The following is a 17,650-nucleotide window of genomic DNA, read 5'->3' on the forward strand; positions in this document are numbered from 1 at the left end:
AAAAACGAAACAGTCCATTTGATTGGTCGCCATTCAATGTAATTTAAACTTTAACCAATGAATATCTATTTTATTTCGTCGTTCTGTCGAACACTGTTTTTATCTTCCACGTAAAAGAATCACAACACGATTCCATGAGTAGAAAAAAGTCTGATCATAACTGATAATGCAAAATGGCAGGATCAGCCTTAAGAAGGTTGATGGCAGAATACAAGCGTTAGTTTCATATATGGTTATGAATATCTCATTATGTCAATAGAGCTTGTTGAATGTTGTTCGGGTGTCGGTATGCATAAAAGTTTTCGAGATATTTCGGCCACACAACCAGTTTGGCCCTAGTCGATTCGGCCACAGTTGTTTCAGACATAGTCGATTCGGCCTCAACATTTCTTATTGTTCTAAGGGTTAATAAAAACAAATTGACTTAGTTGACCTATGTGACGGCGGGATACACCTTATTGCTAATCCCGCCTGACCCAGCCTCTTGAACTTTTGATGCATACATACCTGTAAGATCGTTGTGGGGCTCATATGGAAGGATCCTATCCTTTTTAGCCCACCATATTTTGGTACACTTTCAAAAACTGATACAATCATCAATCCTGCATGATTTGGTGCATTATTTCACACAATTAAAAGTTATATATAAAACTATTTGTGTCCTCATCAATTTCCTAACTGATACATGACTGACTCCCAATGACGGTCTATACTAATTTTAAAGGCTTCCACAGTTTTAGATGAAATAACTTCAACTGGTAGGTTATTCCAATCATTAATAATACGTTGTGAGAAATGTCTTAATCGAAAAGAAGTGTTACATCTAGGTTTTGCTAATTTCCAATTATGCCCACGGGTATTAGTACTGATGACAGTAAAAAATCTTTCATAAGATATATCTTCGATTCCTTTTAATATTTTGAACGCTTGTATCATATCACCTCTTCGCCTTCTGTGAGTTAGGGAGGGTAATCTGTCTTCATAGCTTAAATGTCGTATATCAGGAATTAATTTAGTTGCTCTCATCTGCACTTTTTCTACAGCATTAATATCTTTCTTTAAATGCGGATACCATATTGTATTTCCATATTCCACATGTCAGTCAGGGGCTCTACTTGTACAAATGTATTTTATTTACTTGAAGAAGTAAAAAAAAATATACATATATAAGTAAATAAATAATGTTTAAATAATCTCCCCTTCATTTTCTCAAAAATTTACTTGTAGAAGTAAATTTTTCTTACAATCCAACAAAAATCCTCAAGTTTTGAGATGTAAAATCATGCCTTTAATGATTTTTCCCAGGTTTGCTCAAATTTTTTAATTAAAGTTCAATGTTTCATCTCATTAGTTCAACAAAGAAACTGATTGCGCAAAGATCTTAAGTATTTGCACAAGGCCTTCAAAAATTGCTCCTTGGGGGCTTGTAAATGAGCAGTGTTCTGAAGATAACAGACAAATGGGATTTTCATTGTCCATGAAATTGCACTGAAATGATTAGTAAAGACATCTGCAAAGAGCAGATAATTTAAAATTCTATTAGAGCAAAGAAATCCAAAGATTTCAATAAAAGAAGATAGGATGACTTTTTTACTTCTACAAGTAAAAAAATCTGAATGTCTAAGGGACATAACTCAGCCAATATTTTTTTTTACCTATACAAGTAAATAAAATTCACTTGTATAAGTATCGTACAAATTTACTTATATGTGTATATTTATTTTTACTTCTTCAAGTAAATAAAATACACTTGTACAAGTAGTACCCCTGACTGCATGTGGTCGTACCAACGCAACGTATAGTCTTAAAAATGTATATTGATCTTTAGAGTTAAAAGTTCTGTTAATCAGCCCAAGTATACTATTGGCTTTATTTATTTTACTTGATATATGTTGCGAAAATTTAAGATCATTTTGAAAAATAATTCCAAGATCCTTTTCTTGTTCATCTTTAGTAATATCAATATTGTTCATTGTATAAACATTTTCAGGATTATTTCTTCCATAGTGGATTTGTTTACATTTGTTCACATTAAATTTCATGTCCCATAACTTGGACCAATTGTAGAGTGCATCTAGATCATTCTGTAAGACATCAGATTTAGAAGTAGGTGCATAAATTTTTGTATCGTCTGCGAAAATTTTTACTATAGACTTCACAACATCTGGTAAATCATTTATGAATATAATAAAAAGAACAGGTCCTAGTACACTGCCTTGGGGCACTCCACTTATTACATTTTGCCATTCAGATTTTTCCCCTTTCACCGCAACTTGTTGTCGACGTTCAGTTAAAAAGTCAGTTATCCATTCTAATATAGATCCATGAATACCGTATGAATACAGTTTCTTTAATAATCTTTTATGTGGCACTTTATCAAAAGCTTTGGCAAAATCAAGATATAATGTGTCCCAGGATATATTATTATCCATATATAATGACCAGTCTTCCATGACATCAAGTAATTGTAATATACATGATCTTCCAGAGCGAAAGCCAAACTGTGAGTCTGATAACAAATTATTTGTTATTAAATGATTAATTATTTCTTTCCGTATAACCTTTTCCAAAGTTTTGCAAACAATTGAAGTTAGACTGACCGGTCTGTAATTTCCTGCATCCAGTTTACTACCTTTATTCTTAAAAAGTGGGGTAACTCTAGCATCTTTCCATTCTTTTGGAATTTTTCCAGTGTCAATGGTCTTTTGAAATATCAAAGTCAAAGGTTTTGAAAATGTATTTGCCATGCTCTTTACTATTAACGGATGAATATTATCTGGACCCATAGACTTGCTTCCATTTAATAAAAGTAGATATTTTTCAACTGTGTCTTGATTGATCACAAAGTGTTCTAATGATGATTCAAAATTTCTCTCTTCAATATTAGGTATATTATTTGGATTTTCAGCAGTAAATACACTGGTAAAAAAGTCATTTAATACAGTCGCTTTTTCCTTGTCGGAAGTAGTTAAGTTCCCATTTGGTTTCATAAGGTTTGATACTGCTGATTTTGATTTCACTTTACTTTTGACATATGTCCAAAAATGTTTCGGCTCAGTTTTAGCCTTTGATGCCACTAACTTCTCATATTCCTTTTTTGCTTTTCGAACGTTCTCGTTAGCCCTGTTTCTAGCAACTTTGTAAAAATCAAAATCTACTGTTCGTCTAGTAGCCAAGTATCTTGACCAGGCCTTTTGTTTGCGTTTTATATTGCTCAGACAATCAAATGTTATCCATAAGGGTGGAATCAGAAAAAATGAAGATTTTAACATATTGGGGCATATTGTTTGCCCCATTATATTAAGGAAAGTAAATTAAATGTCAAACCAACAAGTTCAATTCCAGCTAACTTGCAGCCAAATTTCATTTAGATATCTTGTACCAGCCAAAAGTTTTATTAAAAAAACATGTCAAATTTGTCAGGAGTGTGACGCTTTTTGTGTGACAGGATTTTTTTTTTAATAATTTACATGTTGAGTAAACATTATTATGATGAATGCATGTATATGAAGATGGTTTATAATCTGATTCCACCCTTATGTTGATTAAAAAAAAAAGAGAACATATTCTATATATTCAATAATTTCATGAAATTTCGATAGAATTGCCTTCTGGTTTTTGATACTTTTCTTCCAACATGTGATAAATGCATTCATATTATATATTTTTTGATATATATGATATGTGTCAAATATGTCAGGAGTGTGACAAAATCCCAGAAATGGATGCTTTTCTGAAAAGATGATTACTTTAAAAGTGTAGCCTATATTGGTATATTTTTTTTTGCTGATTGTTACCAAAAGTTGCGTCTTTAATGGAAAGGTGTTTTTGTTAATATTCTTAAGTAATTTTTTTCTGTATTTAAACTTTTATAACCAGGTCATTCATAATCTGCCATACATAAAGTGCTAAAACAGGATTTTTTTCAAATTGATGGCGATAATGTATAGAGAATTTGGTATCCAAATGTTCCTTAATCAACCTGGCATTAATAGGAAATATGTTTATGCTTTTAATGTATTCTTAATTGATGTAAATCATGTGTATATGTTTAGTTGTATTTGTTCAAATTACTGATTTTGTTAGTTATTAAAAGTTAAAATTATTCTCAATGTCTTAATGCTTTGTCTGGACACTTAAGTTTCATAAAATAAATGATATGGTGAAGGTGGTGAGACAAATCCTGAACCCCCAAAAATATGTTTATTTTTGACCATGCTCGTCACACTTTTGCCTCATTTTTTCTGATTCCACCCATAATGGTTTAGGTTGACAACCCGGTTTAGGATAAGTTTTTGGTACATACGTTTCTACACATTTTTTATATTTTTCAGAAAATATTTTCCACATCTTGCTTAAATGTCTTTCTTCAAAAGAACTATCCCAATCAAAATTGCTATTTTTAAAGTCTTCAGAAAATTTTTCAAAGTCACATTTAGAATATTTATATTTCGATTTACCAGTTTCATATTCATTGAAAGAGTACAAAAAGTCAAATGTTATGGTAGCATGATCACTTAGTCCAAGTGGAGCATCAATATTTATATTGTCAATATTGCTTTCATCTTTTGTAATAATTAAATCTAGAGTTCTACACATCTGATTTTCCCTAAATCTTGTAGGTTTATCTATATGTTGATATAGAAAATTGTCTCGTAAAGCTTCAATAAAAGTATGTTCATAATGGTCCTCAGAGTGAGGTGTAGTCCAAAAGTTCCAATCAATATCACGCATATTAAAGTCTCCCGTTATTAAAATATTGTTAAATAATCGAGCTGCTTCATTCAAAAGTCCAATAATATTTAAACATGAGTTTTGATTTGATGGGCTTCTGTATACTGAGCCTATCAACACAGTCTTATTGTCTTTTACCCAATTGCACCATGAAGCATCATCATAAAGCGAATTCATATGTTCATTTGGTGAGACACAGAAATGACTTTTTGCATAAATAATAACTCCCCTTCCTGTATTTTTACTCGGATAAGCTGTATAGCCTTCAATGTTAAATAATGGAGAAATGCAATCTATATCAATATTTGCTTTTGGCAAAATTTCTGTTATAAAAATAAAATCTGGTTTCACAACCTGTATTTGCGCTTCAAGTTCATCAATTTTATTACGTAATTGATCAGCATTGGTGTACATACACTTAACTTTGTTTACGATTAAAGGGTTAATATTTCGATCTAAATCATCAATATTATTTTGCCTGTTATCGTCCATACTTTCGGAAGTACTATCACTTATCACACTACCATCATTACTTATAATATCATTAGATTCACTTGCTGAATCAACATTAGAGGTACTTGCATTGTCATTTTCTGCATTATCAAAAAAATTAACTGTAACATTTGAACTGTAACAAAAACCAACTGGAATTAACGTATTTACATGTTGTTTGATCTTTTCTGTAGAAAGTCTAGTATGGTCGAAAATTGGCAGTCTGACCTGAACCGCCACTTTCAACACTACCATGACTACTAGCTGTATTTGTCATACTAGCAGACTGACCAGAAATGTCTTTTCTTTCAACGATTTTCCCCCGGAAAATTACCAAGTTTGCATTGTTTGATGCTTTTTTCTGCCTCTCAAGCTCCTTTCTCAGCTCAGTGTTAATGTCCCTCTCCTCTTTTGTCAAGTCAGGGGTAATATAAATATTGTTCCATTCATGTACAGTATACCCATCACTGTTTTTCCTTCTTAACAATTTAGAGTTACCTAGAACTTTATGCTTATCTACAACTGAACCAACAGTTACTTTCATCAGTCTTGGTTTACTCTCATTTGGTTTACCCAATCTCATAAATGATTTAATTTCAACTTCATCACTCTGAACAGTGTGCAATATATCTTTCAATGAAATTTCATCATCTCTTTTCTTATTATCAGTACTATTATCTGGTTCTGGGACATTATGAATTATTAAATTGCATTTTCTTTCTTCTCTGTCCCTAAACGACTCAAAGGCTCTTTCTACTCTTTTGTCAATTTTCATATCCATGCTGGATTCAACAACTTTCAATTTTGTATCAAGTTCTTCAAAAAGTACCCTTTGTCTCTCAATGTGTAACCCTAACTCATTTAGTTTTGGTAATACGCGGACACATCCATCACAGTTAAATGGCAAATTAGGGGTGGACTCAGTTTTCAGTAACTCATATAATTTTGCTGAAACATGGCTACACTCTATGCAGAACCAATATCGGCATATATTACAGTTCATACATTTTTGATTTTTCTTAAATGTTTCTTCACATTGGGCACAAGATTTGTTGTTAATTGAGGTCGGCATGGTGCCTGTCTTTGGAGTTGCTGTTTTACTCATTATGTTTTTTCTGAATGAAATGTTAGTTAAAAAGATATGTCAATGTTGTGTTTAAGCTTTCATGGCGAAAATGTTAATTTGGTCACCAAATTTATGCAGGATTGATGCAGATTTTTCAAAAAAAATTAGGGGCACAAAAAAGAACCCTTCTGTTGTCTTCGCCGGAACCGGAACAATCACTTATCCATTGTTGCGTCTGATATTTTGTATTGTGACGTCAAAATTTTTACGGGAACATGTGTGATATCCAGTAATGGTGGGCAAATAGCGATAAGGTGTATTGCTTCCCTTAATCTTCATGTGGCTAAAATGGCCGTATTTTAATCTCAAAATTTACTCTGAGTACAGACAAACCTGCGCATCTGTAGAAATTTTAAGGCATAGCATGCCCTACTAGATAAATAAATTTAGAATACGTTTCATGCTTTACAAAAATAAAAACTTACCAGGATTAATTTTGCAGTCCACTTTTTATTCATTTCTCCAGAAGGTGGCCAAAAAAAGTTGGGAAAACAGGTGTGAGAACTTCCCCACAGGTAGTAATTGAAGTGAGCGGTATTGATTGAGATGGACAATAGATACATTACAATAACTGGTAAATGCCATTCTGCCCTAATTGCTTTAAATCCTGTGTAAACAAAAATACCCTTCTATAGAGGGAATGTATCCCTCTATAGAAAGATTATCCCTCTATACAGGTATAATCACCATACAGGGGGTTTGTTCCCAACCTGTTAAAAGTATAAATATTAAAAAGATGAAGATATCATCATTATAGAGTATAATGACTTTTGAGGTGGGGGAAGTGTGACAGGATTGCTTCCCTTAAAACATTTAGTAGGTACTTAGTCAGCAGTAAGCGGTTGAGTTATGGAAATACTTCTTAAGCTCAGTCGGTTAAGCGCGCTTCCTTGTAAAACAGAGGTCCAGGGTTCAAGTTCTGGTGGAGACAAGCAATTTTGTAATGAAATTCATGCTCTCCGGTTACACCTATTTAGTATTTATATAGCATTTACACAAAAAAAACTCTTTCAGAAATGTGAGTTTGTGGTCTAGTGGTTAAGACCGATGGCTACAGTGTTAAAGGTCCCAAGTTTGATTCTTAGGGTGTTTAAAATATCAGTACATCAGAAGGGTAATTTTTACCCTCTCACACACACATCTGAAGTACCCAGACTAGAGTTTAAACTATTCTGAGCCAAAAAAGTTTAGCAACAAAAATAGTGAAATTTTATTTTATTACAAATTCGTAACAGCAGCTTTTACGGCTTTGATTTTCAATCAGCTGTATGAATTTAAGTAGGCTAAATAAAATGTCAGAATGTAGTTGGTTTGTTTTTCTCAAATCACTAGACCATGGAAGTTGATGAGTCCTATGCAAATTGTTTGGCAATAACATGAAGTGTATCATGATTTAGGGTAGTCTCATGATCAGCTAAATCAAATGTATTAATGAGAGAGTTTTTTGTTGTTGTTTATTTTCAGAATTGACACTAAATCCACCTGAAGGAATCATAGCAGGACCTGTCAATGAGGAGAATTTCTTTGAATGGGAAGCTCTTATTATGTATGTATTTACATATTCACTTCATAAATGTTTCTAGAGATATTCAGGCACTCCTCAAAGCTTGAAATAATTTGTATTTTTTTATGTTTGCAGTCTTAAATCATAAAGTAATACACCAAATCTATTTTAAAAATGGTCTCTGATATCTTTCAATTACATGAATTACTTTGGGCAAAAATTAAACAACTTATTTAGGATATAAATAAAAGGAGGGAACCAGTATATATCAATGAGACAGCAACTCAACAACACACACATATAAACCTCTTTAGAATTTTGTATGCTGAAAACAAAAAACAACTAGATAAAGCAGATTCTGATTGATAGTTGGTTAATTAAGGTATCTTTAGTTACAAATCTTGTTTTCAACTTTCAATTAATGATGTTTTATTGTGTGGAAGATCAAAATTTTAAATAATCCATGAATGATCAGACATCTGACAACCATTTTGGAAACTTTAAGTCCATTGAAAGTTAGATGTCTGACAGTCAAAAAGAAAACAAGGAAATCCCCCCCCCCCCCAAACTTAAGGCAGCAACTGATGTGATGGATCTATTGTCATGCAGTTTACTGTTAAATCATTGTGTAATTTATAATTTTCTAACAGGGGACCAGAAAATACATGTTTTGAGGGAGGAGTGTTTCCCGCCAGACTAGCTTTCCCACCAGATTATCCTCTCAATCCTCCAAAGATGAAGTTTACTTGTGAATTATTTCATCCAAACAGTAAGTAATTAATCCAACATTGTACAATAGATAAATAGTCGGACAAAGCGGCGGTGACTGAGTTGTATCAGCAGTTCATCTGCTGTATCATTAAGGTTGTGAGCATGTGGCAGTTGCATCTGACACCAATCATAAATGACTAGGCCCTGGTTTCCTTCTGGCTTTCTCTACTAAGAAATCATTAATAAAAAATACATTAATCCATTCCTTGGTCAGGGTCATAATTTTGCTGGCAAAAATATCATTTCAAGTTTTCAAAAGATTTTTAAAATCAAGAAATCTCCCAAGCTAATTGATTTCAGGAGGAAGTGACCAAAAATTTGTAAAACAAACACACTTCATGATTTTTGGATTTAAACAAGTGGCACAGGTAAAATACTAATATTGGTGACGATAGGATGAAATAAATATAATGGTTACATGTACTTTCATGAATTTAAAATTTTAAGAAACCATATAGGTTGAACTTTGCTATATAGGCATGATACATGTATGTTTGTAGATTTAAGTAGTTTGTAAGTTTGCAACTGAACAGTCACATGATTGGAACAGTTTGACCATGCTTGATGGAAAAACAAAATGTTACCATACCATTTTATAATACACAACAGGTGGGATGCACCCTAACCAAAACCCTAACACTTACCCTAATCATATAATCATAATCATAATCCTTACCTGAACCCAGAATAATAACATTAATCATTACCCAAAGCATAATGAAACCCTAACCTTATTCCATATTTACCTGAATCCCCATATGTTTGCTGTATTTGTGATTGCTGACTATAAAATCCTGTTTTAACTTTTGATCTATTCCACAGTATATCCTGATGGCAGAGTCTGTATTTCTATACTACATGCTCCTGGAGATGATCCAATGGGATACGAATCTAGTGCTGAACGATGGAGTCCGGTACAGAGTGTGGAAAAAATATTATTATCTGTTGTCAGCATGTTGGCAGGTAGGATTATTTCTTGGTTAAAATTCAATCACTAAGGATTTAATATATAGATATAAGAAGAAGTGGTATGAGTGCCAATGAGACAACTCTCCATCCAAGTAACTCTTTGTAAAAAAGTCAACTTAAAGTATGGCTTTCATCACAGAGCCTTGGATCACATGTTAAACCATTCCAACAGGAAAACTAAAAAACTTATCTATATAAAACAAACAAAAAAAACAAAAAACACTTATGAACCACATCAAAAAACAACAACCACTAAACAACAGGTCCTGTATATATTGTGTCTTTATAAAATTACTTATCTTGTCCTAGGTTTGAGTCAACTAACCCTGCTCATTGCATGATCTGATTCAATTTACCATGTGGATAGCACAGCAATAGTTAACTTGCCCTGTACATCGCATGATCTGATTCAATTAACCATGGGGATAGCACATCAATAGTTAACTTGCCATGTGGATAGCACAGCAATAGTTAATTTGCCCTGTGCATTACACATCCTTAGTTACTCTCGATGCCATATATATTCTAGATTTTGTGTGTATTTGTTATTTTTCACATTGTGGTTTATATTCTCTTTAATTTTAAGCAGATATCTGATATTATTTTGATTTTTGCACCTTTGACAATAATGCACAAGTTAAAACTCAACGTTTCAAAATCTTTTGTATTCTAGGGAATCTTTTCAAAAGTATACACCAATGTTTTATTAAAATCATTCTAAATAGTGTACTACTAACCAGAGTATGAAATTACCGACAATCCACTAGATAACCTACAAAATGTTCTGACACACCAAATATACATATTTAACAGTATATATATATCTAATTTGTTTTCAGAGCCTAATGATGAAAGTGCTGCTAATGTTGATGCTGCAAAAACGTGGAGAGAAAATAGGATGAAATTTGAAGAAATTGCTGCAAAAACTGTTCGCAAATCTTTAGGAATATAGTACATTCTTTATTACATCTGTTTATAAAATTTAAATATTTTATTGATTTTTATGTTTGTTTCAGGGTCATTGATGTGTACACTGGGCCCATGACATCTAAAACTGAATAAAAATCTAAAGGGATATTCTGTAAATTAATTAATGCATTTACCCAGGTTTAACCATCAATAACTTAAAATTCTTAATCCATACTTTTTTATTTCTAAGTGTACCTGTAAATCAAATGAACCAATCAGATTAAAATATTTGTTGACATGTTAATCATATGAAAATTACATTATTATTTAATGCTCAAAGAGGAGACATGTTTTTTCATGTGTTAATGATGTAGCTAGTTGTATATTTGAAAAAGGAAATAAGCTGAACTATTGCATTTATCATGAATATTAATTTAAGTTACTGTGGATTTTTATCCGTTAGATACCAATTGTCATGGGTATTACAGGTGAACCACGGAATCTAATGTTCAACGAATTCAAATTTTTATGCCCCACCTACAATAGTAGAGGGGCATTATGTTTTCTGATCTGTGGGTCCGTTCGTTCGTTCGTCCGTCTGTTCGTTCGTTTGTCCCGCTTCAGGTTAAAGTTTTTGGTCCAGGTAGTTTATGATGAAGTTGAAGTCCAATCAACTTGAAACTTGGTACATATGTTCCCTATGATATGATCTTTCTAATTTTAATGCCAAATTAGAGTTTTCACCCCAATTTCACGGTCCATTGAACATAGAAAATGATAGTGCGAGTGGGGCATCTGTGAACTTGGGACACATTCTTGTTCTATAGGCTTTGTATGCAGAAATTGGCAAAACCAAGAAATTAAAGTCCCATGAAAAAGCAAGTTTCTCAATCCATGAAAATTGATACCCATGAAAAAAATGAATCCACAGTATGTCATTACAGTTTAATAAGCTGTGGTTAGCTGAGGGAACACATTGCAGAATAAGCAACCCAATTTATCCAATGGTAAAATCAATTATTCATATCACTCTGGCCACATGAAACTTGAAGTATCTCTTTATGCATTAACTAGAGACAAGGAGTTATTTCATATTCATTTTCAACAGTTTCTTGCACACATCAGCAAAATGTATGACTAATGAAGGATTAAATTTTCTGCATGGAAAAATAGATTTCTTTGTTAAAGAATAAAAATAAAATGGATCGGAATCTGGTTAAAAAAGTCATCATTTGGGTTGCTGAATATTAAATCTTATAATAATAACATTTAATTTGAAGATGATATGATGCATAATCATATGTCAAAGGAAGTACAGAAAGTAATGTTTGAATTGAGGTTTCCTCTCAAAAGTGGTGTCTGCTCTGTTACAGTAAACCATGCTTAAACTGAATATTTGTTGAAATACTGTTAGCTAGTTTTTAGATTTAAAATAACTGAAATATTATATGAAAATACATATAATATGTTAAGGTGTATAGAATCAGAATTATGATTTAGTATTTTTATGTTGATCATATCTATATAATTTATATGTAAAGTTTTGTGCAATACAGATTATTTATATTTGCTTGTTGTTGTGTTTGATAATTCCTCATATAAGAATTCAAAAGTAAAATCACAAAAAATTTTGAACTTTGAGGAAAGTTAAAAAAAAGAAAGTCCCTAAATAACAAGACAAAATCAAAGCTCATAAACATTAAACAAACTGATAACAAATGTCATTTTCCTGATTTTGTTCAGGCATTTTCTTATGTAGAAAATGGTGGAATGGACCTGGTTTTATAGCTAGCTAAACCTCTCACTTGTATGACAGTTGCAGCAAATTCTATTATATTATCAACAATGCATGAACAAAACAAACAGACAATAGGTAAATATGTCAAAAATAGGGACACAGCAGTCGACATTGTGTTATAATCTTAACCACTATAAAAACAAACAAATTTAACAAATAAGCACAAAAAGGCATACATGAATGGATAATGAGTAATTTCATTATTTGAGCCCAAAAAGTACAAAATTTTGCACTTGAGTCAAATATCCAATGTTATAGATGTCAACAAATCAACCTATTTTGGTGAATGCTTTTGAAACAATAGGAACTGTGACACCTTCTCTGAGTGTTTTCGGTAAACAGGATGTTGAATACAATGGATGTGAACCATCTTCGCTGTATTTGGCAAAATGTTTAAGGAATTTATGGTCCTCAGTGCTCTTCAACTTTGTACTTTGTTTGGCCTTTTTAACTTGATTACATAGAGCGTCACTGATGAGTGATTTGTGAACGAAACTGAAGTCTGGCGCAAATACAAAATTTCAATCCTGGTACCTATGATGAGTTTATTCACATCAAATAACATGCTCACATAGATCATGAAACCAATTGATGGTGCTCTGATATGTTGAATTTTGGAGAAAAAAGAAAAATATTCATACATAGACATTGGATGTTAGAATATATATCAGTAGAACTATAACAGGAAGTTGAACAGTGATGAATGTGAAAGTATCTGTTTCCATATGTATATATCTGAGTAGGGCCATAATAAATAATAGGTTTTTTTGCCCAAACGCTACCTACCCAGAAAAAAGCTGCCTACTCAAATTCTTTTATTGTCCTGATTTGAAGAAGTTTTTTTTTAATCAAATAGGCATGAAGACTAATAAACATCTGATACTTCAATTTCTTTTTTTGAAAAAAAAAAAGAAAATGCCTACCTACCTACCCACTGTCTCAACCTTTGGGTAGGGTTTGGGCAAACCAAATTATTTTTAACTGTGGCCTAATTAATATTGGCTTTTATATGATTTGTGACGTAGCTCTAGATTTAATGAGAGTTCACAATTTGGAGCAGATTCAAAGCTGACACTCTGTTGCACTAACAACAGTGGCACCCAGTCTTTTATTGATTGTGGACACTAAGAACGAATTAAAATGTTGTTTTGTTGCACTGAGTAGAAATATCTGTTTCCACTTTTCGACTAAATTTGATGACTGAAAGTTATAACCCTTTTTGGCTGTTATATTAAAACAATATCACCGACAGAACATAAACATTTAGGGTCAACATAGCCTAACTAGTCAGTTGATTCCTTATTGAAGTTGTTTATTAAATTATGCCAATTTCATCTTTTTTTGCGTTTTTGGGACATTTACTAGTTATCAAAGGTACCAGGATAATAATTTAATACGCCAGACGCGCGTTTCGTCTACAAAAGACTCATCAGTGACGCTAAGATCAAAATAGTTATATAGCCAAACAAGTACAAAATTGAAGAGCATTGAGAACCCAAAATTCCAAAAAATTGTGCCAAACACGGCTAAGGTTATCTATTCCTGGAATTAGAAAATCCTTAGTTTTTCGAAAAATTCTAGATCTAGATTAGATTATTATCAATTTAGATGAATATAGTTATCAAAAGTACCAGGATTATAATTTTATACGCCAGACGCTCGTTTCGTCTACATAAGACTCATCAGTGACGCTCAGATCAAAATAGTTAAAAAGTCAAACAAATACAAAGTTGAAGAGCATTGAGGACCCAAAATTCCAAAAAGTTGTGCCAAATACGGCTAAGGTAATCTACTCCTGGGGTAAGAAAATCCTTAGTTTTTCGAAAAATTCAAAGTTTTGTAAACAGAAAATTTATAAAAATGACCATATAATTGATATTCATGTCAACACCTAAGTGCTGACTACTGGGCTGGTGATACCCTCGGGGACGAAACGTCCACCAGCAGTGGCATCGACCCAGTGGTGTAAATAGTTATCAAAAGTAGATGCACTGTTAACAGCCATAAGTGCTCTGAAAGCAAAACAAGATATGAAAATGAAATATAAGTCATGAATACTATTTAAGTGCCAGTCTTTGTCAGAATCAGGCAATTTAGGTAAACATTAAAACATGATTAGAAAAAACCCACCGAGCTAATCCTGCTATTTAATACTAACCATCATCATTAAAAAGTATCAGTCTTTCGTTTGTGTGTGTCTGGTAATATCAAATAACTTGGTTCGAAAATTGGTTAGAATGATAGCAATTATAGAGTTATCTCCCCTAATTCGTTAATTTCTAGTGCATTTCAACCAAATTGTATCTTCTATTACCAGAACAGAAAATGGAAATGAATGTTATTTTTGTGCATAACTACTTATCATGAACTGAAATCAATGTCAATTTGGGTGGTTTTTTTTGGTCATGTTTTCACCACTGCCTGATTCTTAGGCAGACTGGCACTTAAGTGTATAAGGTTGCACAGTAATCATTGTTGATGCAGTTGAACAACCCAAGCTCTTTAGATCATCTGATTGAAAAAAAATGAAAAAATGAAATTAAAGATTTTTTTATGCCCGACTTACGATAATAGAGGGGCATTATATTTTCTGGTCTGTGCCTCTGTTCGTTCGTTCGTCCGTCCGTCCGTTCGTCCCACTTCAGGTTAAAGTTTTTGGTCAAGGTAGCTTTTGATGACGTTTAAGTTCAATCAACTTGAAACTTAGTACACATGTTTCCCATGACATGGTCGTTGTAAAAATAATGCCAAATTAAAGTTTTGACCCCAATTTCATTGTCCAATGAACATAGAAAATGATAGTGTGATGTTCAGGTTAAAGTTTTTGGTCAAGGTAGTTTTTGATGAAGCGGAAGTCATATCAATTTGAAACTTAGTACACATGTTCCTTATGATACGATGTTTCTAATTTGAATTCCAAATTAAGTTTTGACCCCAATTTCACTGATCATAGACAATGATAGCGCGAGTGGTGCATCCGTGTACTATGGACACATTCTTGTTAACATTGAATATGCACTTGACTTTATATACTTATAGAAGGAAAAAATGGCAAATGCAAATAAAGGATCGGGCAAAGTGACTTTCATATTTTGTGTACTTATGGACTTCAAGATCCATTGTTTTTACTAACACGAGCAACACGACAGGTGCAACATGTAGATTAGGATCTGCTTACCCTTCCGGAGCACCTGGTGGAGTTCGTGTTGCTCAGTCTTTAGTGCTATATGTTATGTGTACTATTGTATTTTGGTCTTCTTCTATTGTAGCCATGGCTGTCAGTTTATTTTCGACATGTAGATAGAATGTTCCCCTGGTATATTTGGTCTTTCTTTAATTGCTGTCTTCTTAGACAGTTATTTCAAGGCCTGGTTCCAGTTAATAAGATACAGAGTTTTAATGTTTCATTATAAACAGCATTTGTGTCATGCATGAATGGATAACCAATACCCTTTGTTTTTTTATTAGTTAGAATGAAGTGTGATGTACATTTTTGTTTGGAGCGTACAGTGTTCTCTTTGTAAAAAATTGAAAACAACACGTTTAATAATTAATTGCGTCCGAATCGCTTTTCTGGATTTACCTTCAACAGGAACGCTTAAAGCCAAACATTTGAAATTGGAAAATGTATAAGCATCGAAACCGTTGAAGAGCTATATGTCAAAAATACCTAAGATAAATAGCCAAATTCATCTAAAGCCAACTTTGCCTGAGAGTGTTGAAAGCTTAGTTTCTTAATATCTACAAATAAAGTGATGATTGGAACCTTCAAATCACCAATGAAAGGAGTAGGTCCGGTAAGGGACAGATTTGGGCCTCAAATTTCAGGTTCATCTGACGAAAGATTTTGACCACTTTTAAACACTTAAGTGTCTTTTTTATTTGATTCAATAAATCTATGTGAAAATTTTTAACTTCTTTAGTCCTTAAAAACGATCCGATTCGGGCTCAAATATGAAAAATCTACCAAATATGCCCAAAAAGGTCACTTTTCAGATGGTTTTTGTCAAAAATGAAAGTGGCCACTTTCTTTGTACACGGAAACCGTCTAAAATTTAACTAAAATGCTAGAATTTTGAAGATTTCAGTAATTTAGCATGAATAAATAGTGCAAGTACCCGATATATGTGCATTGTATTGTCAAAAACAGCCCATATTTATGTAGCAGAAACATTCTACTGTCCAATCAATAACAAACAGTTTACCTTTAAACAATTTTTTAAAACTGCTATATTTTGGGGCCAAAAAGGGGTCTTACTGAACCTACTCCTTAAAGCGAAGAAATATTAAGAATTGTCTTGTAGTACTTTTCTAAGGTAAAATTTTCTTACAATTAAAATAGATTTATATGATTAACATTTTTAAGAAATAATTGATGCAAGCTATACTTTATTGTAGTTTTAACATGGGTAGGCATTATATTCGTGATTATTTTTGCCCGAACGATAGTGAGCAAATTGATAGAGCAAATTGTAAGTAGCAAGACTGCTCAGTAAATTTAGATTTACAAACACATCACCATCACCAAAACACAATTTTGTCATGAATCCATGTGTGTAATTTATTTTATATGAACATTGACCAAGGTGAGCGACACAGGCTTCGCCACAGTTGACACTGATTTTATTCGAGGTAATAATCTGCTCTATCACACTCTCATATTAATGCTATTTATATATTGTTATCTTTTGTTATCATCACTTATCACTTCGCAATCAATGGAGTATAGTTGTATTTTTTTGTAAATACAACTTTTGAGACGATAATAACTGTAATTGCATTGATTCATCAATCAATGTAATGGAATACAATCAATGTTTTATTCACACGTTGTTGTCAATATAATGGAATTTATACGACTGTCAAAAAGTGAGACGTTTAGCTAGCTATTAACCAGGTTTTATCCACAATTTTGTACATAAGGAATTGCCTGTTCTAAGTCAGGCATATGACAGTTGTTTTCCATTTGTGTTAAATGTGTTTGAGCTTTTGATGAAGCCATTTGATAAGAGACTTTCCGTTTAAAATTTTCCATGGAGAAATTGTGTTATTTTACTTTTCCCATTATATTTAGGGCTATTCTTCAAATTTGATAGCACTTACACAAGGTATGTGTCTTAAATGGCTAGTTGGTTTTAGCCAGATATTTTTGCCTTAATGCGTGTTTCTAAAATGATGCAAATTGCGTCGCCAATATTCTTTTAAGTGGAGGTAATATAGAATCTTTCGATCGTTATGCTCTCATAATGAAAGCGTCGATTGGTGTAATCATCACTAGTTTTTGGCTTTTTTGGTTTTGGTTTTGGCAAATGCCAAAATGCACCAGTCTATTGTTCTAGTTGCAATA

The 17,650-nt window shown here is 32.6% G+C and overlaps 1 protein-coding gene across 1 annotated transcript; it reads left to right on the forward strand.

The window, feature by feature from the left end:
* The first annotated feature begins 1 nt into the window (after position 1).
* LOC134695438 (ubiquitin-conjugating enzyme E2 G2) lies at positions 2 to 12,071 on the forward strand. Its single transcript, XM_063556688.1, has 5 exons — positions 2 to 216; positions 7,817 to 7,898; positions 8,507 to 8,625; positions 9,450 to 9,590; positions 10,436 to 12,071. The coding sequence occupies exons 1-5, from the start codon at positions 174 to 176 to the stop codon at positions 10,546 to 10,548; spliced, it is 498 nt and encodes a 165-aa protein (XP_063412758.1). The 5' UTR covers positions 2 to 173; the 3' UTR covers positions 10,549 to 12,071.
* Positions 12,072 to 17,650: the final 5,579 nt, after the last annotated feature.

The sequence above is a fragment of the Mytilus trossulus genome, chromosome 13 (genome assembly GCF_036588685.1).
Source record: "Mytilus trossulus isolate FHL-02 chromosome 13, PNRI_Mtr1.1.1.hap1, whole genome shotgun sequence".
In the NCBI taxonomy this organism is placed as follows: Eukaryota; Metazoa; Mollusca; class Bivalvia; order Mytilida; family Mytilidae; genus Mytilus; species Mytilus trossulus.